A 25,955-nucleotide genomic window follows, 5' to 3' on the forward strand; every position below is an offset into this window, starting at 1 on the left:
TAAGCGCTTACTTGGGATAGATACAAGATAATCAGATTGGATATAGCCCATGTCTCTCTTGGGGCTCACAGTCTTGATCCCCCATTTTGCAGATGAGGTAACCGGAGGCCAGAGAAGTGAAGCGACTTGCCCAGGGTCACACAGCAGACGTGGCAGAGCCGGGATCCGACCGGTACGACCTCTGACTCCTAGGCCGCACTCTTTTCCGCTAGGCCGTGCTTTTTCTTAATGAAGCCGGGGACGGCTCCGATCAAAGATCGCGGACACGGCTTTCTCAAGATTTAGGGGAAGTAGCGTGACCGTTGTCGAGGCTTTTGTCCTCAGGAAAGACTGGGGTCCCAGGTGCTGTCGGTATTTGAGCGGCTTCGTACAAGTACAAGCACCTCCAAGCGCTTAGTACGGTGCTCTGCACACAGTAAGCGCTCAATAATATACGATTGATTGATTGGCGTGACAGAGGAGACCTTCACCTAAAGTTGTTTTGACACCCGCTGCCATTTCATCCATTTTTTTGAAGAACAGTTGCCCATTATGCCCCCATCTTACCTCCTTCCCTTCCCCACAGCACCTGTACATATGTATATATGTTTGTACATATTTATTACTCTATTTATTTACTTGTACGTATCTATTCTATTCATTTTATTTTGTTAGGGATGTTTTGGTTTGGTTCTCTGTCTCCCCCCTTTTAGACTGTGAGCCCAATGTTGGGTAGGGGGCCTGTCTCTATATGTTGCCAATTTGTACTCCCCCAAGCGCTTAGTACAGTGGCTCTGCACATAGTAAGCGCTCAATAAATACGATTTGATGATGACGGTGATGATTATTCGGTTTCCAAAGGGGCTGAGTTGCTTTAAAGCGGATCCTTCCTGATGATCTGTATTTTTTGTTCCTCATTTCCCGGCAAAAATGTATTCTTTATCGTACTGAGAAGCAGCATGGCTTAGCGGGTTGAGCACAGGCCTGGGGGAGTCAGAAGGACTTGGGTTCTAATCCTGGCCCCCTCCACTTATCTGCTGTGTGACCTTGGGCAAGTTATAGGGACCGTCTCTATATGTTGCCAACTTGTACTTCCCAAGCGCTTAGTACAGTGCTCTGCACACAGTAAGCCGCTCAATAAATACGATTGATTGATTGATTTCACTTCTTTGGGGCCTCAGTTACCTCATCTGCAGGCTGGGGATTAGGACTGTGTTCACCTGATTAGTTTATAACCTACCCCAGCACTTAATACAGTGCCTGACACATAGTAAGTGCTTAAGACTGTGAGCCCCCAATGGGGCAACCTGATCACCTTGTAACCTCCCTAGCGCTTAGAACAGTGTTTTGCACATAGTAAGCGCTTAATAAATGCTATTATTATTATTTAAAAAAAGCGGGAGGGCTTTGGAACGTGGGCAGGAGGACTGAAATTTAATCAATCAATCAATCAGTCGTATTTATTGAGCGCTTACTGTGTGCAGAGCACTGTACTAAGCGCTTGGGAAGTACAAGTCGGCAACATATAGAGACAGTCCCTACCCAACAGCGGGCTCACAGTCTAGAAGGGGGAGACAGAGAACAAAACCAAACATACTAACAAAATAAAACAAATAGAATAGAATAAAATAAATAGAATAGTATAAAATAAATAGAATAGAATAAAATAAATAGAATAGAATAAAATAAATAGAATAGAATAAAATAAATAGAATAGTATAAAATAAATAGAATAGAATAAAATAAATAGAATAGTATAAAATAAATAGAATAGAATAAAATAGAATAGAATAAAATAAATAGAATAGTATAAAATAAATAGGATAGAATAAACTGTGTGCAGAGCACTGTACTAAGCGCTTGGGAAGTACAAATCAGCAACACATAGAGACAGTCCCTACCCAACAGCGGGCTCACAGTCTAGAAGGGGGAGACAGAGAACAAAACCAAACATACTAACAAAATAAAATAAATAGAATAGAATAAAATAAATAGAATAGTACAAAATAAATAGAATAGAATAAAATAAATAGAATAGAATGAAATAAATAGAATAGTATAAAATAAATAGGATAGAATAAAATAAATAGAATAGTATAAAATAAATAGAATAGAATAAAATAAATAGAATAGAATAAAATAAATAGAATAGAATAAAATAAATAGAATAGTATAAAATAAATAGAATAGTATAAAATAAATAGGATAGAATAAACTGTGTGCAGAGCACTGTACTAAGCGCTTGGGAAGTACAAGTCAGCAACACATAGAGACAGTCCCTACCCAACAGCGGGCTCACAGTCTAGAAGGGGGAGACGGAGAACAAAACCAAACATACTAACAAAATAAAATAAATAGAATAGAATAAAATAAATAGAATAGAATAAAATAAATAGAATAGAATAAAATAATAGAATAGAATAAAATAAATAGAATAGTATAAAATAAATAGGATAGAATAAAATAAATAGAATAGAATAAAATAAATAGGAATAGTATAAAATAAATTGGAATAGTATAAAATAAATGGATAAATAGAAAGATAAAATAAATAGAATAGTATAAAATTAAATAGGATAGAATAAACTGTGTGCAGAGCACTGTACTAAGCGCTTGGGAAGTACAAATCAGCAACACATAGAGACAGGTCCCTACCCACAGCGGGCTCACAGTCTAGAAGGGGGGAGACAGAGAACAAAACCAAACCATACTAACAAAATAAATAAATAGAATAGAATAAAATAAATAGAATAGTATAAAATAAATAGAATAAAATAAATAGAATAGTATAAAATAAATAGAATAGTATAAAATAAATAGAATAGTATAAAATAGATAAGTAGAATAATAAATAGATAGAATAGAATAAAATAGATAGAATAGTATAAAATAAATAGAATAGAATAAAATAAATAGAATAAAATAAATAGAATAGTATAAAATAAATAGAATAGAATAAAATAAATAGAATAGAATAAAATAAATAGAATAGAATAGTATAAAATAAATAGAATAGTATAAAATAAATAGAATAGAATAAAATAAATAGAATAGAATAAAATAAATAGAATAGTGTAAAATAAATAGAATAGAATAAAATAAATAGAATAGAATAAAATAAATAGAATAGTATAAAATGAATAGAATAGAATAAAATTAATAGAATAGTATAAAATAAATAGAATAGAATAAAATAAATAAAACAGAGGAGAGTTGTTTGTTTAATATAAATGGTCTTATTTGGAAATTCCGTATTCCGAACAAAAAACAGTCCTGTGAAGGTGGGGCTTTCCGTTGAGCCTCTGAAATGTGTCCTTTAAAGCAGTTAAGGATTGAGTAACGATGGCATTTGTTAAGCGCTTACTACGTGCAAAGCACAGTTCCAAGCGCTGGGGAGGATACAAGGTGATCAGGTTGTCCCGCGAGGGGCTCACAGTCTTAATCCCCATTTTCCAGATGAGGGAACTGAGGCCCAGAGAAGTGAAGCGACTTGCCTAAAGTCACACAGCTGACAGGCGGCGGAGCCGGGATTTGAACCCATGACCTCTGACTCCCAAGCCCGGGCTCTTTCCACCGAGCCACTTTCAGTTTGAGAAGAGCTTCTGTGAGGTTGTGGTGGAACACCTCCAAAGGTGCAGGCCTACCATTTGATGATCCTCTTTATCATCATCGTCATCATCAATTGTATTTATTGAGCGCTTACTGTGTGCAGAGCACTGTACTAAGCGCTTGGGAAGTACAAGTTGGCAACATATAGAGACAGTCCCTACCCAACAGTGGGGCTCACAGTCTAAAAAGGGGGAGACAGACAACAAAACCAAACATACTAACAAAATCTCCCAAGGAAATATGGATAGCCCTTTGGATGTCATTTCCTCTAGACTGGTGAGCCCACTGTTGGGGTAGGGACCGTCTCTGTATGTTGCCAACTTGGACTTCCCAAGCGCTTAGTACAGTGCTCTGCACACAGTAAGCCCTCAATAAATACGGCTGATTGATTGATTGATTAGTGTGGGATGGTGGGAAGTTCTTTTCCTGTCCTTGTCCTTCCTCCGCTAGGAATAATTTATCATTTACAGGAAAGGTATAGTGGCGGGGCCATTTAAAAAATACCTCCCTAAATATATTTATTCAGTCGGATTTATTGAGCACTTACTGTGTGCAGAGCATTGTACTAAATGCTTGTGTGTGAGCACCCATTGGGAGCCAGCATGATTAATAATTGTGGTGTTTGGTAAGTGCTTACTATGTGCCAAACACTGTACTAATCAGTCAATCAATCGTATTTATTCAGCGCTTACTGTGTGCAGAGCACTGTACTAAGCACTCACCCGCCCCACCTTCAAACCTTATTGAAGGCCCGTCTCCTCCAAGAAGCTTTCCATGACTACGCCCTCCTTTCCTTTTCTCCCACTCCCTCTGCATCGCCCTGACTTGCTCCCTTTATTCCTCCCCCTTCCCAGCCCCAAAGCAATTGTGTAATTATTTATATTAAGGTCTGTCTCCCCCTCTAGACTGTAAACTCACTGTGGGCAGGGAATGTGTCTGTTGTTGTATTGTACTCTCCCAAGCGCTTAGTACAGTGCTCCGTATCCAGTAAGCCTTCAAGAAATGCGATTGACGGATTCAAGACCATCAGGTCTCATGGGGGAGATGGCTCCTGTGGTGAGGGAAGCCACGGAAGGAGTGTCCTCTTGTAGAGTGGAAAAAAAGGATAATCAGTCAAGCAGTCAGTGGTATTTATTGAGCGCTTACTGTGGGCAGAGCACTGTACTAAGCATTTGAGAGAGTACGAAACAACAGAGTTGATAGACACATTCGGAGAAGCCGTGTGGCTCCGTGGTAAGAGCCCGGGCTTTGGAGTCATGGGTTCAAATCCCGGCTCCACTACTTGTCAGCTGTGTGACTTTGGGCAAGTCACTTCGCTTCTCTGGGCCTCAGTTCCCTCATCTGTAAAATGGGGATTAAGACTGTGAGCCCCACGTGGGACAACCTGATCACCCTGTATCACCCCCAGCACTTAGAACAGTGCTTTGCACATAGTAAGCGCTTAACAAATGATTATTATTATTATTATTATTATTATTATTATTATTCCCTAACCCAGTGAGCTTTGAGGACGAGCCATTCCTTTCCAGAATTGTCAGCCGTGAGGTAGCTTCAGCGTAGGCTCAGACTGTTATAAAGAAGCAGCATGGCTCAGTGGAAAGAGCCTGGGCTTTGGAGTCAGAGGTCAGGGGTTAAATCCCAGCTCTGCCAATTGTCAGCTGGGTGACTTTGGGCAAGTCACTTCACTTCTCTGGGCCTCAGTTGCCTCATCTGTAAAATGGGGGATTAAGACTGTGAGCCCCCCCGTGGGGACAACCTGATCACCTTGTAACCTCCCCAGCGCTTAGAACAGTGCTTTGCACATAGTAAGCGCTTAATAAATGCCAACATTATTATTATTATTATTATTATTATTATTAATTGTTATACAGCTGGGTTTTACTGTACACTCCGAAGCGCTTCGGACAGTGCCCGGCACACAGTGAGCGCTCAAAAAATTCACTCCGCTGTCCAGATTTTCTTTCTACAGAAACGGTCAGGACATGTCACACACACCCCCCCCCCCCCCCCCCAGCCAAAAACAAAAAATCTCTAGTGGTTGCCAATCCACCTCCGTATCAAACGAAAACTCCTCACTATTGGCTTTAAATCAGTCCATCCCGTCGCCGCCTCCTATCTCACCGTGCTTCTCTCCTACAACCCAGCCTGCACATTTCACTCCTCTGGTGCTAACCTTCTCACAGTGTCTCCATCTCACCTGCCTCATTCATTCATTCATTCAGTCGTATTTATTGAGCGCTTACTGCCTCGCCGCCGACCCCTGGCCCATGCCCTCCCTCCTCAAATCCCACAGAAAATTACTCTCCCCCCCCTTCAAATCCGTACTGAAGGCCCATCTCCTCCAAGAGGCCTTCCCAGACTAAGCCCCACTTTTCCTCATCTCCCACTCCCTTCTGCGTCACCCTGACTCGCTCCCTTTGCTCTCCCCCCCTCCCCGCCCCACGGCAATTATGTATATGGCTGTAATTTTATTTATTTATATTACTGTCTGTTTATTTGTATTGCTGTCTGCCCCTCTCTAGACTACGAGCTCATGGTGGGCAGGGATTGTCTCTTTATTGCTGTATTGTTCTTTCCCAAGTACAGTGCTCTGCATAGCGCTCAATAAATATTCATTCATTCATTCAGTCGTATTTATTGAGCGCTTACTGTGTGCTGAGCGTTGTACTAAGCGCTTGGGAAGTACAAGTTGGCAACATATAGAGACGGTCCCTACCCAACAACGGGCTCACAGTCTAGAATCATCTAAAATATGGTTGAATGAATGAATAAATACCATCAATCAGCAGGTGCTTCCTTGTCTCTGCATTCCGAGAGATAGTGTCTGCTGTGTGGCCTTGGGCAAGTCACTTTACTTCTCTGTGCCCCAGGTCCCTCATCAGTAAAATGAGGATGGGGACTGAGAGCCCCACGTGGGACAGGGACTGTGTCCAACCCGATTTGCTTGTATCTACCCCGGTGCTTAGTACAGTGCCTGGCACCTAGTAAGTGCTTAACAAAGGCAACAATTATTATTATTATTAATAAAGTAACTGTTCATTATTTTGGCTTGTGTCTGGTTGAGGAGTTTACTGCCGTTAATGGGTGTCGTTTTCTACCCCAGGAGCGGCCGCTTCGAAGTGTTTCGGTTAAACGGCTGTTACCCCTTTGTGGGCAAAAAGCCCTTCAAGCCTCTTGGCCTCTAATGGGGAAAGGCGATAGATGCCTTTTTTTTTCAAGGTGATTATAGTGATTACGGTGTTGATCTGTTCTGTGTCTGACTTTGCTATTATGTGGCTCTTAGGTTCAGAACTTAACATTGCGCAGCCAGAAGCTGGGTGCATTATCTAGTTCTCAAAACGGCCCCCCGAAAAGCAGTAGCCAAGCTCAGTCGCTGACCATATGTCATAATAAAACAACCGTAACCAGTTCCAAAGCCAGCCAACGAGATCCTTCTCCAGAAAGTAACAAGAAAGGAGAGAGCCCCAGCCTGGAATCTCGAAGTACAGCGGTCACACGGACCTCAAGCATCCAACAATTAATAGCACCAGGTAGGGTGGACCTTTTTCGTTAAAACGGCTGCCAGCGAGAAAAAGGAGGTTGGTTCTTGGCCGTCGGAAATGTCTCGGGGGACGTACTTGGCCTTCACCTTTATTCGGTTTTTCAGAGAAATTGCTCTGGGGCCTCTGGATCGCCACAAGCGGTTCTTCCCATTCTTTCCATTTAGTGGTATTCGTCAGATCGAAGCTTCGTTTCTCCAGTACGTTTCTGGTGTTATCCGAGAAAACCCTGCTTTGGTTTTTTTGGGTCTAGCGACAAATCCTCTTAGTTCCCAACACGCTCTGTAGAAGTTAGCCGAGCGAAGCGTGTTCGTTCCTTCACCGTGGGAGACTTGCAAATCCTTCTCTTCAATCCAGGTTTGTAAATTAAGACATCTCAGTACGGCCTTTTGAAAAAGAACTTAGAAAATTCCAGCGTTAGCACCAGTTATTAAACCAATAAGCCGGGTTGCTCATTTCATCTCACTGTAGGTTGATGAGATCAGTGTTCTAATTGTAACATTGATGGTTTCATCAATAGGAAATAGCCCTTCTCCCCACCTAACGCTTCAGTCCTGCAAAAAGTTGTGAATATTATTTTCTTCAAGGTTTAAAATATGGTTTATCAGAAGAATGAATAATGCGATTTAGAAAAAAAAGCCAAATGCCAGTAGAAGTAGGGCAGATGCGTTTTTCTTTCAAAGTTATTGCGTTAGGGGAAATTGTTGCCCCTGGAATCGTTAGATTATTCTCAGGTTTCTTTCCTTCGGACAGTTTAACGTTTTTTCTCTAGTTGAGGTTTCGAAGAGGTTTTTCACAAAGCAGGTTTATGCAAGAGACCTCATTAATAAGATAAAGGGTCTCTTCTTTTGCCTTGGTCAGCATATTAATTCAGCATACCTAAGGCGCTTGATTTCCAGCATTCATAGGATTGACTAAGCTAATAATACCCAGGAAGCACTCAGGGGATTTTAGCATTTCTCCTTCGATTTTTCCCTCTTCCCCTTCCTGTATTTATTCCTTGCCTGCTTTGTAGAAGTAATAGAAGTAGTAGTTGTGACAGTATCAGTGTCTACTGAGAGCAAAGCCCTGTAGTAAGTGGAAAAATACTCAGGTGAGAATTAGACACGGTCCCTGAGCCACAAAGGGCAACAGTCTAAGAATAATGGCAGGAAAAGCGAGGACCAGCCACAGACGGAAAGATGAAACAGTAAAAACAGAAAAGGCAAAGACAGAAGTGATTACAAAACCCAAAAGCCCAAAGCCGCGAGCCAGACACTGTGGCTGGAGGAGCAGTGTTTTAGGCTTTGGCAACTCAGTCCAACAAAGCCATAAGTAACTGCAATAATAATAATAATAGTAATAATAATAATAATAATAATAATGGTATTTGTTAAGCGCTTACTATGTGCCAAGCACTGTTCTAAGCGCTGGAATAGATACAAGGTAATCAGGTTGTCCCATGTGGGGCTCATTCATTCATTCATTCATTCAGTCGTGTTTATTGAGCGCTTACCATGTGCAGAGCACTGTACTAAGCGCTTGGGAAGTACAAGTTGGCAACATATAGAGATGGTCCCTACCCAACAGCGGGCTCACAGTCTCAAAGGGGGGGACAGACAACAAAACAAAACATATTAACTAAATAAAATAAATAGAATAAATATGTACAAGTAAAATAGAGTAATAAGTAAAATAGAGTAATAAGTAAAATAGAGTAATAAGTAAAATAGAGTAATAGTAAAATAGAGTAATAAGTAAAATAGAGTAATAAGTAAAATAGAGTAATAAATAAAATAGTAATAAGTAAAATAGAGTAATAGTAAAATAGAGTAATATTAATATATAATATAATATAATTAATTAATAATTAATATAATATAGGCTCACAGACTTAATCCCCTTTGTACAGATGAGGGAACTGAGTAGTAGCCAGGATAGCACTCGGAAAGCAGCGTGGCCTCGTGGAAAGAGCCCGGGCTTGGGAGTCAGAGGACCTGGGTTCTAAACCCGGTTCTGACGCTTGTCTGCCGCGGGACCTTGGGCCAGTCACGTCACCACTCTGTGCCTCAGTTCCCTCATCTGCAAAATGGGATACCTGTTTCCCCTCCACCTTAGACTGAGAGCCCTAGCTGGGACCTGGCTTTTTTTCTCCATCCTAGTTAGTACAGTGCTTGGCGTAGAGTAAGCACTTAATATATACCATTATTATTAGTAGTAGTAGTAGTAGTAATAGCTACAATTCTATTTGTTCTGATGTTTTTGACACCTGTCTCCATGTTTCGTTTTGTTGTAGACTGTGAGCCCGTTGTCGGGTGGGGACCGTCTCTATATGTTGCCGACTTGTACTTCCCAAGCACTTAGTACAGTAAGCGCTCTGCACACAGTAAGCGCTCAATAAATACGATTGAATGAATGAATGAATAGTAGTAATGGTGGTGCCTACCCTGGTGGGTACTCCATAAATACAGTTAACCACTACTACTTCGCTATTGTACTCTTTTCCTCTTCTTAATCCTGTTCTTCCAATCTTTCTCATCAAAAGAAGTATCTCCCTTCCCTGTTCTTCAGGCGCCTCTTTTCGTGTTCCTCTCCTTTTTGATTCTTTTCCATTTGTCCCATACTTCCTTTTTTCCCCTTCTACTCAATCATTCTAATCTCTTTCCTCCTTTGTTGTCAATTCCCTCATCTTCTTCCTCTTATCTCTCTACTCTCCCTTTCCCGTCACTCTTTTATACTTTTGTAACTTTCACCTGTCCCTCTCTTCCTCCTCTCCCTATTTTATTGTTCTTCTTTCTGAAGACCAAGGGCTGCTGGAAAACAAACAGAACACCCTAGTCCGGTTCCTGGCTCTCTGGATATTCATGTCTGGTTTCTCTTTTCTTTCACCCCTCTCTTTCCCATTCATCATTCAATCAGTGGCATTTATTGAGCACTTACTGTGTGCACAGCACTGTACTAAGCACTTGGGAGAGTACAGGGCAACAGAGTTAACAGGCCCATTCCCTGCCCACAACGAGGTTATGTCCCAGGATAGCAGAGAGAGATTTTGGAATGCAAAAAAAATATATATTTTCAACTGTAATTGAAGAATTATAGCTCAGTCAAATAATGCGGTATCTTTCTGACATAATTCTGACAGGTCTGACCTGGAAGAGCAAATTCAGTTTCCCAATCCTGAGTTTGCTTATAATTATTTTGTGGTGTCCTCTGGTTAAGTTGGGCCTCGGCTGAATTGAAAAGCTCCAAATTCGCTTTCACGTGCAACCCAAGAAGAATTTCAATAGGTGGAAAATAGGTGGGAAACCCTATGGGAAACTTCTTCTCTCATTAAAATGGAGACAGGGTTGTTATTTTATGGATAAGATCCCCTGTCCACAGGGAATGCTGCAAGTATTAGTCACTTCTTTTTAGAGGTGGATTAAATTGAACATGGAGATGAAGTAAGGGGTTTGAGGCAGCATAGTCTAATGGGTAGAATGAAGTAACTGAGCGTCCAGCCCCACCTACACCTTTGTGAGACTAGGTTAATGAAGCAACCTCTTTATGTTGCTAGGAAGGAAAGGAAATACTATTCTTTCAGCTTTTTATTTAATGTTTTCTGTTACTATATAAATGTTCAAATGTAGCTCTTTTTAAAGGCCCACTGGTAATACTGGTAATATGGAGATAACTCCTGTCACAATGCAAGGTTATCGTAAGGACAAGTCATCATCAATTGCATTTATTGGGCAGTTGCAGGGTGCAGAGCACTGTACTAAGCCCTTGGGAGAGTGCCCACAGTGAATTTATGATCCATGTGTATATCTGTCAGCGTGGCTCGGTGGAAAGAGCGCGCGCTTGGGAGTCAGAGGTCTTGGGTTCTGATTCTGACTCCGCCACTTGTCAGCTGTGTGACTTTTGGGCAAGTCACTTTACTTCTCTGTGCCTCCGTTCCCTCATCTGTAAAATGGGGATTAAGACTGTGAGCCCCACGTGGGACCACCTTGATTACTTTGTATCAGCCTCAGTGCTTGGCACATAGTAAGTGCTTAACAAATACCAACATTATTATTATTATTATCTGTCTATGTAGTGTTTATATGTGTATGTGTGTGTCTATACATCATTTGTCCCTGCAAAGTAGTAGGCATTTATATGTATATATGTATGTATGCATACACATGCAATTATATATTCATATATATAAATAAAAACTACTGAGTCTTATATATTCATATATATAAATAAAAACTACTGAGTCTTATATAGTCATATATATAAAAACTACTGAGTCTTATATATTCATATATATAAATGAAAACTACTGAGTCAGTGGTATTTATTGAGCACTTACTGCTTGCAGAGCATCTACAAAGCGCTTGGGGAAAGTGCAGGACGATAGTGTTGGTAGTCAGATTCCCAGCTCACAAGGGGCTTAAAGGAATGACACTATTGAAATTGAAGGAAATACTATTCTTTCAGCTTTTTATTTAATGTTTTCTGTTACTATATTTATAAACGTTCAAATATAGCTGTTTTTAAAGGCCCACTGTTACAGTAATGCAGTGTTTGACTTCAGACTAAATTCTCCTTTTCTGCACAGGGTAGACATCCAAACCACCTAATCAACCAGTCGTATCTATTGAGTGTTTACTGTGTGCAGAGCACTGCAGTAAGCGCTTGGGAGAGTACAATATAACAGTAGAAAAGACACATTCCCTGCCCACAACAAGCTTACGCTCTAGAGAGGGAGACCCATTCCCTGCCCACAACAAGCTCACGGTCTAGAGAGGGAGACAGATCCAATGTCTTCTTGAGGTGTTAATCGGTATTTTTTAAATGATGCCGAAAGGTGTACGGGATACCGAAAGCCCGGGGAGGGAGGGAAGATGATTTTCAGTAGGGGAAATGTTCATCGCCAGTAGAATCAGAAGTGCAATTTACGTGACTAAAATGTAATGTATTTTCAAGTATGAGATGTCATCAGAAAGCGGCTAATGCTAATAGTGCTGTTGAAATGCTTGTGTAAACAGTCCTGTAGCAGCTATAAATTCCAGGAGGATTCTAAAATGAGACCTTAATTTCTTGCGGGAGACAGAAATGCGCAGTTGTATATGTGGGTCTGATGTAGAGGTGCCCTGGCATGGCATCAGTACGAAACTCCAGGAGCTTTAGCCGTAAGGTAGGTTTGGAACGTAAATCCTCCTTTTCCACCTATTTGCTGTGGCAACCGTGCTTCCGAGGGAACTCGACTGGCAGGGTCAAGAGAGGGCAAGCGGAGCTGTGTTAGCCACTACGTTATAATAATCAACTTCTTCACACAGGGTCTGGGACTGGAGTGGCTCTCATCCGTCATGCAGGATGGTAGACTCCATCATTTTAAATTCACACTCACACACGCTCATTGATGTTAGGAAGTGTAGGGAAATTCGCTCGAGCCGTCTATAAGAGTGCCGCGTTTTATCGTGCTCTTAAAAGCCCTCGATTAATCAATCAATCGTATTTATTGAGCGCTTACTGTGTGCAGAGCGCTGTACTAAGCGCTTGGGAAGTACAAGTTAAAAGCCCTCGCTTAAGTTCGGCGGCGAGCCAGCTGGAATACGGCTTCCGAATCTCGAGATCGGGATTCTAGTTAATGTATTTTCAAGTATAAGATGTCATCCGAAAGCAGCTAATGCTAATAGTGCTGTTGAAATGTTGAACCCGACCCACGATCCGGCAAGTTGAGACGTAACCCGGAGGGAGATGTGCGGCTTGGTGACGGTGACGGTTGGTTCATTCATTCATTCAGTCGTATTTACTGAGCGCTTACTGTGTGCAGAGCGCTGGACTAAGCGCTTGGGAAGTCCAAGTCGGCAACTTATAGAGACGGTCCCTACCCAACGACGGGCTCACAGTCTAGAAGGGGACGGTTGCCTGTAGTTCACTTCATTTGGGAACGTACCCGAATCCAGCTTCATTGGATTTGTTTTTTTATTAGTTTTGATAAAAAGAACGGTCCTCTATGCGGTTTCCACCCGGAAGTCTCATTTAATAGTTCTGGAATTTGGGGCGCGACCCAGCCTTCTTCCCAGAGGCTGGATGATGGTAGTGTTTCCGCTCCCCCGGAACCGAACGCTAACGGTCACTTCTCTCTCCCACAGCTTCGTATTCTCCAATTCAGCCCCATTCTCTCCTAAAACATCAGCAGATCCCTCTGCATTCGCCGCCGCCGCCGCCTCCAAAGGCTTCCCATCACCAGCTGATACTGCAGCAGCCGGTCCAGGCCGCGCCCCTCCCGCCCCCCAGCCCGGACCCCCCGGCGCCTCAGCACTGCCTCCCCGTCTCGAGCCACGGCCTCCCCATCTCGAGCCCCGGCGGCGTCCCGCCCCAGCGCTGCTCCCCGATCCAGAGCCTCCCGCTGTCCCCGACCCCCTCGCAGGCGGGGGCCCAACAGTCCGTGGTGGTGTCCCCGCCGCCCCCTCCGTCCCCCAGCCAGTCCCCGGCCATCATCATCCACCCGCAGGCGCTCCTCCAGTCGCACCCGCTCCTCCCGGCGGGGCCGCCCGCCCCTCCCCAGGTCCAGCCGCCGGCCCACCTGGCCCTCCCGCCCTCCCCCGTGGTGCACGTGGGGTCGCTGGCCTCCCCAGGTCCACCGGCCCCCCAGCAGTACCCGGGCCTCCAGCACGCCGCGGCCGCCTCCCCGCCGGGCCCGCCGCCACCACCACCGTCCCTGCAGTCTATGCAAGCTTTACAAGTGCAGCCCGAAATCCTGTCCCAGGGCCCGGTCCTGGTGCCGAACGCCTTGGTGTCCGAAGAGGAGCTCCCGGCCGCGGAGGCCCTGGTCCAGCTCCCCTTCCAGACCCTCCCGCCCCCGCAGACCGTCGCCGTCAACCTCCAAGTCCAGCCGCCCGGCGAGCCGCCCATGGTAAGCCGGCCCCCCGATTCTCTTCTTCGCGGACCCCAGAGCCCTACTGAGAGCTCACCTCCTTCCCAGACTGAGCCCCCGTTTTCCTCGCCTCCTCCCCATCCCCTCCCCGCAGCACCTGGATTGTACAGATTTCATTCATTCGTTCCTTCAGTCGTATTTATTGAGCGCTTACTGTGTAAAGAGCGCTTGGGAAGTCCAGGTTGGCAACAGAGAGAGACGGTCCCTACCCAACAGCGGGCTCACAGTCTAGAAGGGGGAGACGGACAACAAAACAAGACATATTAGCAAAATAGAATAAATATGTAAAAATAAAATAGAGTAATAAATCCGTACAAACATATATACATATATACAGGTGCTGTGGGGAGGGGAAGGAGGTAAGCCGGGGGGGATGAGGAGGGGGAGAGGAAGGATTCTAGACTGTGAGCCCACTGTTGAGTAGGGACCATCTCTATATGTTGCCAACTTGGACTTCCCAAGCGCTTAGTACAGTGCTCTGCACACAGTAAGCGCTCAATAAATGCGATTGATTGATTGAGGGGGGTAAGGCGGGGGTGATTTATTACTCTATTTTACTTGCACATATTTACTATTTATTTTGTTAATGGTGTGCATAGAGCTTTAATTCTATTTGTTCTGACGATTTTGACACCTGTCTACAGGTTTGGTTTTGTTGTCTGTCTCCCCCTTCTAGACTGTGAGCCCGTTGTTGGGTAGGGACCGTCTCTATCTGTTGCCGACTTGGACTTCCCAAGCGCTTAGTACAGTGCTCTGCACACAGTAAGCACTCAATAAATACGATTGAATGAATGAATGAAACCCTTCCTCCTCGCCTTTCGATCGTCCCCCAGGTCTCCCCATAGGTACATTAGACCCACGTCCGTATCTGTAAATGATTTATTTCTATTAACCTCTGTCTCCCTCTGTAGACTGTATGCTCCTTGTGGGCAGGGGATGTGTCTGTTTATTGTTATGTGGTACTCTCCCAAGCGCTTAGTATAGTGCTCTGCATGCAGTAAGCACTCAATAAATACCATTGAATGAATGGATGAATGAGTGACATGAGTTAGTCTGTGAGCGCACTGTTGGGTAGGGACCGTCTCTATATGTTGCCAACTTGTACTTCCCAAGCGCTTAGTACAGTGCTGTGCACACAGTAAGTGCTCAATAAATACGATTGATGGATTGATTAGTTCAAAAGAAAAAAACACTTTAAAAAAAAAATAGTGTTTAAGTGCTTCCCCGCGCCAGACTGGTAAGCTCATTGTGGGCAGGGAATGTGTCTGTTATATTGTACATTCCCAAGCGCTTAGTACAGTACTCTGCACAGGGTAAGCACTCAATAAACACAATTTACTGACTGATTTAAGTGCTTGCTAGGTGCCAGGCACTGTTCTGAGCGCTGAGGTAGGGGCCAGCTGATCAGGTCGAACAGGGTCTGTGTTCCAATCCCCATTTCACAGATGAGGTAACTGAGGCACCGAGAAATGAAGGGACTTGCCCGGGATCAGACAGCAGCCAAGTGGCGGTGCCGGGATTAGAACCCAGGTCCTTCTGATTCCCAGGCCCGTGTTGTGTCCCCCGGGCCACACTCTTCCTCAGTTTCATTTGCAGACTATTCTCTCTGCTAAGCACGGTCTGTGGGAAGACTGCGTGTTGCAAAGCAATCGCATGCTTGGTAATTCTGTAGTGGGTATTAAAAGCCCACCATTAATTTTAAAACTGTTTAAACAAATCCATGTGCTGTCGTTACAGAGCTGATTTTTTTTTCCCACCCCCCACCAAGGGAGTGCATTTGCACCAGTGTTATCTGGACAAAGTTTTTTTTCCCTTAAGGTGATTATCCTTCATAGATCCCGTGTGTCGGCTTGTGTGTCCTTGATATGTGTGATTTATATAACTAACCCACTAGTTGTATAAATTCTGCAGTCTCAGCCTGTAGGAGCACTTGTTCCATCAGTGTGTTGGTATGTCTGTAAGGGAATTTTATAAAATGAATACTACGAAAGAGGGATATCATTATCCAGTTGCCAAGTTGTGCTCTGCACATAGTAAGCGCTCATTAAATACGATTGATTGAATGAAGAACAGATCCCAGATTTGGTACCTCCTTCCCTTCCCCACAGCACCTGTATATATGTACATATGTTTGTACATATTTATTACTCTATTTATTTATTTATTTTACTTGTACATATCTATTCTATATATTTTATTTTGTTAGTATGTTTGGTTTTGTCCTCTGTCTCCCGCTTTTAGACTGTGAGCCCACTGTTGGATAGGGACTGTATATGTTCCCCACTTGTACTTCCCAAGCGTTTAGTACAGTGCTGTGCACACAGTAAGCGCTCAATAAATACGATTGATTGATTGAGTGGGTAGGCCACCACCCTACTAAATTTCAGTCTGTGTATTTCATCTCTTCAGGGAAAAATGTGGGAAATTTTTTTAAATCTAAAGCCTTCCAAAGTTCGATTGCTAAGGAAAGGTTCCGTCGAAATTGTGGTTTAAGCACTAATGTCAGTACGGGATGAGATTTCTGAACAGTTGGTTTTGTAAAATAGCAGGTAATAAATGCTATCTATTACTGTTGATTGATTGAATAGTAAGCAAAAAACTTTTTCGTGAGACCCGAAAATGCTTAATCCTTTGGCTATCTTCTCTGTGTTTTTATTTTTCATTTTATAAAAATCTGCACATCACCGCACTAAAACCTTTGGACGCATGTATGAGTGATACCAAAAAATGAATCCTGACATCAAAAGACTTTGTAATATTCTCTCTTGTCTCTTAATCCAGCTTCAAACACTCTTCATTTTAAATGGAAATAGTATGTAAGACAAAGGACCTATCAAATATGGAGCTTAACTATTAAATATGCGTGTTCTCTAGATAGGCTTCTGGAGAATTTGGGACCTTTAAGACTTTTAAGACTGTAGATTAAGCTTTTTAAATAACACAAAAATGGGGTTCAAGGAAGTTTGGGGTTTTTACAGAACTCAGGTTCACTCTAAACGTGTTTTTGCTCTTTCAGTATTCTTTCTCTTAGGTTGCATGTAAATAATATTCCCTGATTTTTTTTTTTAAAAACAGTTTCAGTTTCTTTTTGTCCCATAAAATCAGCAAGAAATTGGTTTCCAGGGCAGAAGATTGAGTTCTGAAATCATTAATTAACTAATAGTTCTGAACAATTAAAATGAATAGTTCTGAATGTCCGTATTGATAAATAAACAAACCAGAAAAAGGCCTTAATGGAATAGCTGTCTTTGCCATCACTGGATTGCTCGCAGAACATCTCTCGGACCATCTGTTTTCTTTGCATCCCATACCTTGAATTATTATTATTATTATTATTATTTTTTACTCGTATATTTTATCTTCCCTTATTATCATACCCTTTTACATAACGACACGTTTTAGGAGGCGCTTTTAGGCTCTTTCCCATTAATTTTAAGCTATCCAACTTGGATAGCTTAAACCAACCAAATCCATTTTCCTTAAAAATGGAAAGATTTGGATTGGCGCGCAAAAATAAATTTGATGAGCCTGTAGGATATAGAGGCCTCAGAAAATGAGGAAAGGCTTTCTTTGACTGCAAGAGGGGCAGACTGTGAGGAGGCAGACCGTGCAGACCTAGAAAGAAACTATTCCTCAGATAATTTAGGAAAGGGAGACAGAAGGGAAAAGTACATTTTATTGGCGAAATCATAGCAGTCTCTGTCAGCTTTATAATAGAAACCAGTTAAAAATGCCTGGCCTTCCAAAAATCCCCTTGCGACATTCCAGGATGAAATTGTGAAGAGACTCTCCCTTTCTTTTCGATTGCGCCGCATGGTTGTTTTGAATATATTTTGCAATTCCATGGCTATAAGCTTCCTGAAATTGTGCCACATATCTTGGAGATTTCTGTCTGGCTGGCGAAGCAGCCGCTTCGGCTCTCTCTTGGGCAGGTTGAAAGAGATTAAAGGCAGTTTAACTGTAAAGAAAATGGAAATTTTAGCAGGCTCCTTTTAGACTGTACAGCTTTCTTAATTAGCTCCTTTCCTTCCTAACTGTTGGGAAATCAGTACTCTGGGCCCGACTCTATATTTGATTTCTGAACGTGGAATAAAAAGAAACCTCGACAGATGCCTCAAGAGCAGAGACAATAAGGGAGAGGATTTCAGCATTTTCCAAGGCGGTGGTTATCGGAATAAAACCAAAGCCGCGGGTGCTAAAGAGAAACAACGATTGAGCCGAGAAAGTATACATTTACCCCAAACTGCTCTTTTCAGGACCCTTCGATGATTTTGGTCTCCAACGGTGCTTTCTTTTCATTTTCATTTTCAAGTGCTTAGTACAGTGCTCTGCACACAGTAAGCGCTCAATAAATACGATTGATTGATTGACCGTCTCTATTTGTTGCTGACTTGTACTTCCCAAGCGCTTAGTACAGTGCTCTGCACACAGTAAGCGCTCAATAAATATGATTGGTTGATTGATTGATTGACTGTCTCTATCCGTTGCCGACTTGTACTTCCCAAGCGCTTAGTACAGTGCTCTGCACACAGTAAGCGCTCAGTAAATACGATTGGTTGATTGATTGATTGACCGTCTCTATTTGTTGCCGACTTGTACTTCCCAAGCGCTTAGTACAGTGCTCTGCACACAGTAAGCGCTCAATAAATACGATTGGTTGATTGATTGATTGACCGTCTCTATCTGTTGCTGACTTGTACTTCCCAAGCGCTTAGTACAGTGCTCTGCACACTGTAAGCGCTCAATAAATACGATTGATTGATTGATTGACTGTCTCTATCTGTTGCCGACTTGTACTTCCCAAGCGCTTAATACAGTGCTCTGCACACAGTAAGCGCTCAATAAATAGGATTGAATGAATGAATGGAAGGCAATCTGCCACAATGAAGACTCACCTGTGCTGGGCAGTAGCGGCACAGGAGAGTCAATCAATCAATCAATTGTATTTATTGAGCACTTACTGTGTGCAGATCACTGTACTAAGCGCTTGGGAAGTACAAGCTGGCAACAGATAGAGACAGTCCCTACCCAACAGTGGGCTCACAGTCTAAAAGGGGGAGACAGACAACAAAACCAAACATATTAACAAAATAAAATAAATAGAATAGATTGAATAGAGGGCGGAGACTCACGTTTACTGTGTGGAAGAAGGCGATGGCAAACCACTTCTTTATTTTTACCAAGAAAACTCCCTGGATCCACTACCAGGAGAAGCAGCGTGGCTCAACGGAAAGAGCCCGGGCTTTGGAGTCCGAGGTCATAGGTTCAAATCCCGGCTCTGCCAACTGTCGGCTGTGTGACTTGGGGCAAGTCACTTCACTTCTCTGGGCCTCAGTTCCCTCATCTGGAAAACGGGGATTGAGACTGTGAGCCCCCCCATGGGACAACCTGATCACCTTGTAACCTCCCCAGCGCTTAGAACAGTGCCTTGCACATAGTAAGCGCTTAATAAATGCCATTATTATTATTATTATCAGAACGATTGCAGATGGAGAGTGGGGCGTCTTGGGAGAGCCGTATCCATGGCATCGCTTTGGGTTGGAGGCGACTTGCCAGAATAAGCTAAGACAAAAGTGCCGTGGGCCCGAGTGAGGGGTGAATCAAGGTCAATCAATCAATCAATCGTATTTATTGAGCACTTACTGTGTGCAGAGCACTATACTAAGCTCTTGGGAAGTACAAGTTGGCAACATATAGAGACAGTCCCTACCCAACAGTGGGCTCACAGTCTAAAAGGGGGAGACGGAGAACAAAACCAAACATACTAACAAAATAAAATAAATAGAATAGATATGTACAAGTAAAATAAATAAATAAATAGAGTAATAAATATGTACAAACATATATGCAGGTGCTGTAGGGAAGGGAAGGAGGTAAGATGCGGGGGATGGAGAGGAGGACGAGGGGGAGAGGAAGGAAGGGTCAAGGTGATTGAGCGCTTTAAAGTGCATGGTAAGGAGTTCCTGTTTGACGGGGAGGTGGATGAGCCACCACTCGAGAGCAGCGTGGCTCAGTGGAAAAGAGCCTGGGCTTTGGAGTCAGAGGTCATGGGTTCAAATCCTGGCTCCACCACTTGTCAGCTGGGTGACTTTGGCTCAGTGGAAAAGAGCCCGGGCTTTGGAGTCAGAGGTCATGGGTTCAAATTCCGGCTCCGCCACTTGTCAGCTGGGTGACTTTGGCTCAGTGGAAAAGAGCCCGGGCTTTGGAGTCAGAGGTCATGGGTTCAAATCCCGGCTCCGCCACTTGTCAGCTGGGTGACTTTGGCTCAGTGGAAAAGAGCCCGGGCTCTGGAGTCAGAGGTCATGGGTTCAAATCCCGGCTGCGCCACTTGTCAGCTGGGTGACTTTGGGCAAGTCACTTCACTTCTGTGGTCCTCAGTTCCCCCATCTGGAAAACGGGGGATGAAGACTGTGAGCCCCCTGTGGGACAACCTGATCACCTTGTATCTCCCCCAGCGCTTAGAACAGTGCTTTGCACATAGTAAGCGCTTAATAAATGCCATCATTATTATTATTGTGAGGGAACTGAGGCCCGGAGAAGTGAAGTGATTTGCCCAAGGTCATACAGGAGGTAAGTGGCAGAGCCGGGATTAGAACCCAGGACCTCCTGAATCCCAGCCACGTGTGATTTCTCCACCAGGCCATGCTGCTGCTTCACCATCACCTCCACCCCTTCCCACTTCACGGAGGCCGGAGCCTCCGGGACTCAGGGCGGGGAAATCAGACATCTCTTGAATCCTAAAGTAAAAAGAAAGAAAAGCAAACCATGGCCGAGCCTTTTTATTTTAAGGGCGGCTGGAGGGACGTTAGGAGGGTCCCTAAAAATGAATCGTAGGTACTTGCTGGGCAGGTATAACATTAGAGAGACCCCGGCGGGGGCCAGCTTTATAAAGTTTGGCGTGAATGCCATCTTGTTAACTTCCCAAGCGCTTAGTACAGTGCTCTGCACATAGTAAGCGCTCAATAAATATGATTGATTGATTGATTGTTAACGTCCCTGGCGGGGGCTACCTTGACTAAGTAAGTAGAGAAGCAGCGGGGCTCAGTGGAAAGAGCCTGGGCTTTGGAGTCAGAGGTCACAGGTTCAAATCCCTGCTCCGCCACTTAATAATAATAATAATAATGGCATTTATTCATTCATTCATTCATTCAATCGTGTTTCTTGAGCGCTTACTGTGTGCAGAGCACCGTACTAAGCACTTGGGAAGTCCAAGTTGGCAACATCTAGAGACGGTCCCTACCCGACAGTGGGCTTGATTAAAGGAAATAGACCCAAGTGTGTAGGTGACACAGAAGGCAGGGCTTAGACTGGTGAGTGCATGGTTGGGGATTTATTAAGCGCTTACTATGTGCAAAGCACTGTTCTAAGCGCTGGGGAGGTCACGGGGTGATCAGGTTGTCCCACGGGGGGCTCACAGTCTTCATCCCCATTTTCCAGATGAGGGAACTGAGGCACGGAGAAGTGAAGTGTCTTGCCCAAAGTCACCCAGCTGACAATTAGCAGAGCTGGGATTTGAACCCATGACCTCGGACTCCAAAACCCAGGCTCTTTCCACTGAGCCACGCTGCTCAGCTGTGTGACTTTGGGCAAGTCACCTCACTTCTCCGGGCCTCAGTTCCCTCATCTGGAAAAAGGGGGTGAAGGCTGTGAGCCCCCCGTGGGACAACCCGATCACCTTGGAACCTCCCCAGTGCTTAGAACAGTGGTTGGCACATAGTAAGCGCTTAACAAATACCATTATTATTATTATTATTATTATTATTATTATTATTATTAGTCAGTCACGAGGCAAGCCGCCATCCCTGCAACCTGCCATCTCCAGGCAGCGCCATAACTTGCTTTCCACCCATAGACAGCCTTGCCTCCCCTTCTCCCTTTCTCCTCACGATTCCTTAGAGAAGCAGCGCGGCTCAGTGGAAAGAGCCCGGGCTTTGGAGTCAGAGGGCATGGGTTCAAATCCCGGCTCTGCCAATTGTCGGCTGTGGGACTTTGGGCAAGTCACTTCACTTCTCCGGGCCTCAGTTCCCTCATCTGGAAAATGGGGATGAAGACTGTGAGACCCCCCCCGTGGGACAACTTGATCACCTTGTAACCTCCCCAGCGCTTAGAACAGTGCTTTGCACATAGTAAGCGCTTAATAAATGCCATTATTATTATTATTATTATTATTATTATTCTCACCCTCTCTTCTCCTGAAAGCCAAAGTCCTCCCAAAGCCTTAATGTGGCGGCCCTGTTGGCTGATTCAAACTGTGAACAATCGGATCAATAAATTCTGATGCAGCAGACTATAGCTAACTAAAGATTTGTCCCCAAAGATATTCCGTTAATTTGCAAGTAGAACATTTTTCAAACTGTGAACAATCGGAACAATAAATTCTGATGTAGCAGACTATAGCTAACTAAAGATTTGTCCACAAAGATATTCCGTTAATTTGCAAGTAGAACATTTTGTTTTGGGCTAGACTAATTGGTACTTATAATTTCTGATGGTATTTACACCCCTCCCACCCACCTTCTTGCAGTTCCTTCTCCTTGTAGCGTAAAATGCGGGGGTTTCATAATCATTTTTCTCTCTTTTTTTAAAAAGAAATCAATTTACAGAAACACTTGGGTTGTGTCACCTTTCTTTGGGGAAGAAAAATGGCAAAGCATGAGGCATGCCGTTAGAGCATTTATTAGAAGTATGCACCATCATTAGACTGTGAGCCCACTGTTGGGTAGGGACTGTCTCTATATGTTGCCAGCTTGTACTTCCCAAGTGCTTAGTACAGTGCTGTGCACACAGTAAGCGCTCAATAGATATGATTGATCATTCTCTGTTACAGTTTGAAAGCTTTGTTTTTGAGGATTTTGTATTTATCATCTTTAGAGAACTTTGTGATGTATTTTGTATTTGTCGCAGACCACACGGTATTTCTTTGAGTGCAGGGATTGCGTCTCTGTCTCCTTTGAAGAGTGTGTTTTTGGTGCAAATTGAGCGCAAGTTGGAAGGTAGTTATGGCTTGGAAAGTATGCATTTGAATCTGTCGGCTTTAAGAAAAGTTAGCGATTCATTTGTCATGTAAATAAATTGTGCTTATACCACCTGGGAAGGAATCATCTTGTAGGTTTGCCGTCATCAACGGGCCCGTGTTCGTAAACTAAACAAAATCTGGAGAAATATGTCTTGATTTCAAACTGGGAAGAGGTTAAATGTTAGCAGCTTATCAAATAATGAAAATGCCCTATTTAAGCACATCAGTTGAAGCATGAATTAGTGATGTTCGGTCCATTCTCCTCCAACATGGGAGGTTCCCTTTTTTTTTTTGACAAACCTGCATTAAGGAAAACTCATACTCTGGTACAATTCAGTCAACCTGGTGTGTTGAATTGTATCAATCGAACAAACCGGGGTTTGAGTGCTTAACATGTGCAGGGTACTGTACTGAACGGTTGGGAGCGTATAGTACAGCACACTCAGCAGACACTTTCCCTGCCCATAATGAGCCCTTGTATTGACTGCAGCAGTCACCTGCACAAACCCTCCTTTGTGATATTGTCGTGTGCGTTAGGATGTACTGTCTGAAGAATGCTCCCCAAATCCTTTACCGGTTCCCTGCAAAACACATAACCTGTATATATGTATATATGTTTGTACATATTTATCACTATTTATTTACTTATTTATTTATTTATTTTTTTATTTTTATTTATTTGTTCATTCATTTATTTATTTATTTTTCTTGTACATGTCTATTCTATTTATTTTATTTTGTTAGTAATAATAATAATAATAATAATGGTATTTGTTAAGCGCTTACTATGTGCAAAGCACTGTTCTAAGCGCTGAGGGGGATACAAGGCGATCAGGTTGTCCCATGGGGGGCTCACAGTCTTAATCCCCATTTTACAGATGAGGGAACTGAGGCCCAGAGAAGTGAAATGACTCGCCCGAAGTCACACAGCTGACAATTGGCGGAGCCGGGATTTGAACCCGTGACCTCTGACTCCAAAGCCCGGGCTCTTTCCACTGAGCCACGCTGCTTCTCTTGTATGTTTGGTTTTGTCCTCTGTCTCCCCCTTTTAGACTGTGAACCCACTGTTGGGTAGGGACTGTCTCTATATGTTGCCAACTTGTACCTCCCAAGCGCTTAGTACAGTGCTCTTCACACAGTAAGCGCTCAATAAATACGATTGATTGATTGATAATGAAAACACACGTTTTGGAAGAACCAAGACTGGTATTCGAAGTATTCCATACCTCCGAAGCAGCGTGGCTCAGTGGAAAGAGCCCGGGCTTTGGAGTCAGAGGTCATGGGTTCGAATCCCGGCTCTGCCCCGTGTCTGCTGTGTGACATTGGGCAAGCCGCTTCACTTCTCTGAGCCTCAGAGACCTCATCTGTAAAATGGGGATTAAGACCGTGAGCCCTCCGGGGGACAACCTGATCACCTTGTATCCCCCCCAGCGCTTAGAACAGTGCTTGGCACATAGTAAGTGCTTAATAAATGCCATTATTATTATTATTATTATTATTATCATTATGAAAACACACATTTTGGAAGAACTAAGAGTCTGGTATTCGAAGTATTACATACCTCCATTCTCCTCAGGTCATCTTTGACTATTTTCCATGCCCCCAAATCTCTCCCCACCAATTCTTTAACAGCTCTCTTAAAATCAAACTGTAAAATAATGAAAGCCTTAAAGCCTTTCCCCTACCTATAATTCATTTCTCCTTGTGGGCAGGAATAGTGTCTACCAACGCTATTGGACTGTACTTTCCCAAGCGCTTAGTACAGTGCTGTGCACACAGTAAGCGCTCAATAAACACCCCTGACTGACTAAAAAGCTTTTCACAATAAATCTGTTACAACTTTAAAAAACAAGTATGCTGAGTTGCATAGGATATGCTTTGGTTTAGTACAGTGCCCTGCACACAGTAAGCGCTCAGTAAATACGATTGATTGATTTGGTTTCTCAAAGGACCGATCATTTTTATTTTATTTCCTCATAGTTCACACAGCTATGTGATGAGTACTTGCTTAGATTTTGCCCTTAAATGATTGAAAGCGACAGAAGGAAATGATTGGGTTTTTGTTTTGTTTGTAAAGTGTTAAAGTGCTTACTGGGAGCCGGGCATTGTGCCAACCACTGAGTTAAATACAGGCTAATCAGTCAATCAATCAATTGTATTTATTGAGCGCTTACTGTGTGCAGGGCACTGTACTAAGCACTTAATCAGGCTAAGGCTAAGCCTGTACTAAGGCTAATCAGGTTGGACACAGTCCCTGTCCCACATGGGACTCACAGTCTAGTCCCCATTTTACAGATGAGGAAACTGAGGCCCAGAGAAGTGAAGCGACTCTCCCAGAGTCACACAGCAGACAGGACTGTGAGCCCCACGTGGGACAACTTGATCACCTTGTATCCCCCCCAGCGCTTAGAACAGTGCTTGGCACATAGTAAGCGCTTAACAAATGCCATCATTTTTATTATTATTATTATTATTATTATTATTATTATCATTATTATTATTATAAGTGGTGGAGCTGGGATTAGAACCCAGGCCCTTCTGACTCCGAGACCCGGGCTCTATCCAGTAGGCCATGCTGCTTCCCGTACAGTTGTTCATATATCAATCGATCGTATTTATTGAGCGCTTAATGTGTGCAGAGCACTATACTAAGCGCTTGGGAAGTCCAAGTTGGCAACATGTAGAGACAGTCCCTACCCAACAGTGGGCTCGCAGTCTAAAAGTCACAGTCTACATAAGGCCTTGCTATCAACTAATCAACCAAGCAGTGTGGAGAAGCAGCGTGGCTCAGTGGAAAGAGCCCGGGCTTTGGAGTCAGAGGTCATGGGTTCAAATCCCGACTCTGCCAATTGTCAGCTGTGTGACTTTGGGCAAATCACTTCACTTCTCTGGGCCTCAGTTCCCTCATCTGTCAAATGGGGAT

General features: G+C 43.5%; 1 protein-coding gene across 1 annotated transcript in view; it reads left to right on the top strand.

Annotated features, from left to right (window-relative positions):
- The window catches only part of PHC3 (polyhomeotic homolog 3), a 90,666-nt gene that overhangs the window by 10,510 nt on the left and 54,201 nt on the right, over positions 1 to 25,955 (top strand). Inside the window, exons 4-5 of the mRNA XM_038745010.1 lie at positions 6,872 to 7,118; positions 13,232 to 13,995. Of these exons, the coding sequence (XP_038600938.1) occupies positions 6,872 to 7,118; positions 13,232 to 13,995 (1,011 nt within the window). The remainder of the gene's footprint in view (positions 1 to 6,871; positions 7,119 to 13,231; positions 13,996 to 25,955) is intronic.

This window comes from Tachyglossus aculeatus, chromosome 1 (genome assembly GCF_015852505.1).
Source record: "Tachyglossus aculeatus isolate mTacAcu1 chromosome 1, mTacAcu1.pri, whole genome shotgun sequence".
Classification (NCBI taxonomy): Eukaryota; Metazoa; Chordata; class Mammalia; order Monotremata; family Tachyglossidae; genus Tachyglossus; species Tachyglossus aculeatus.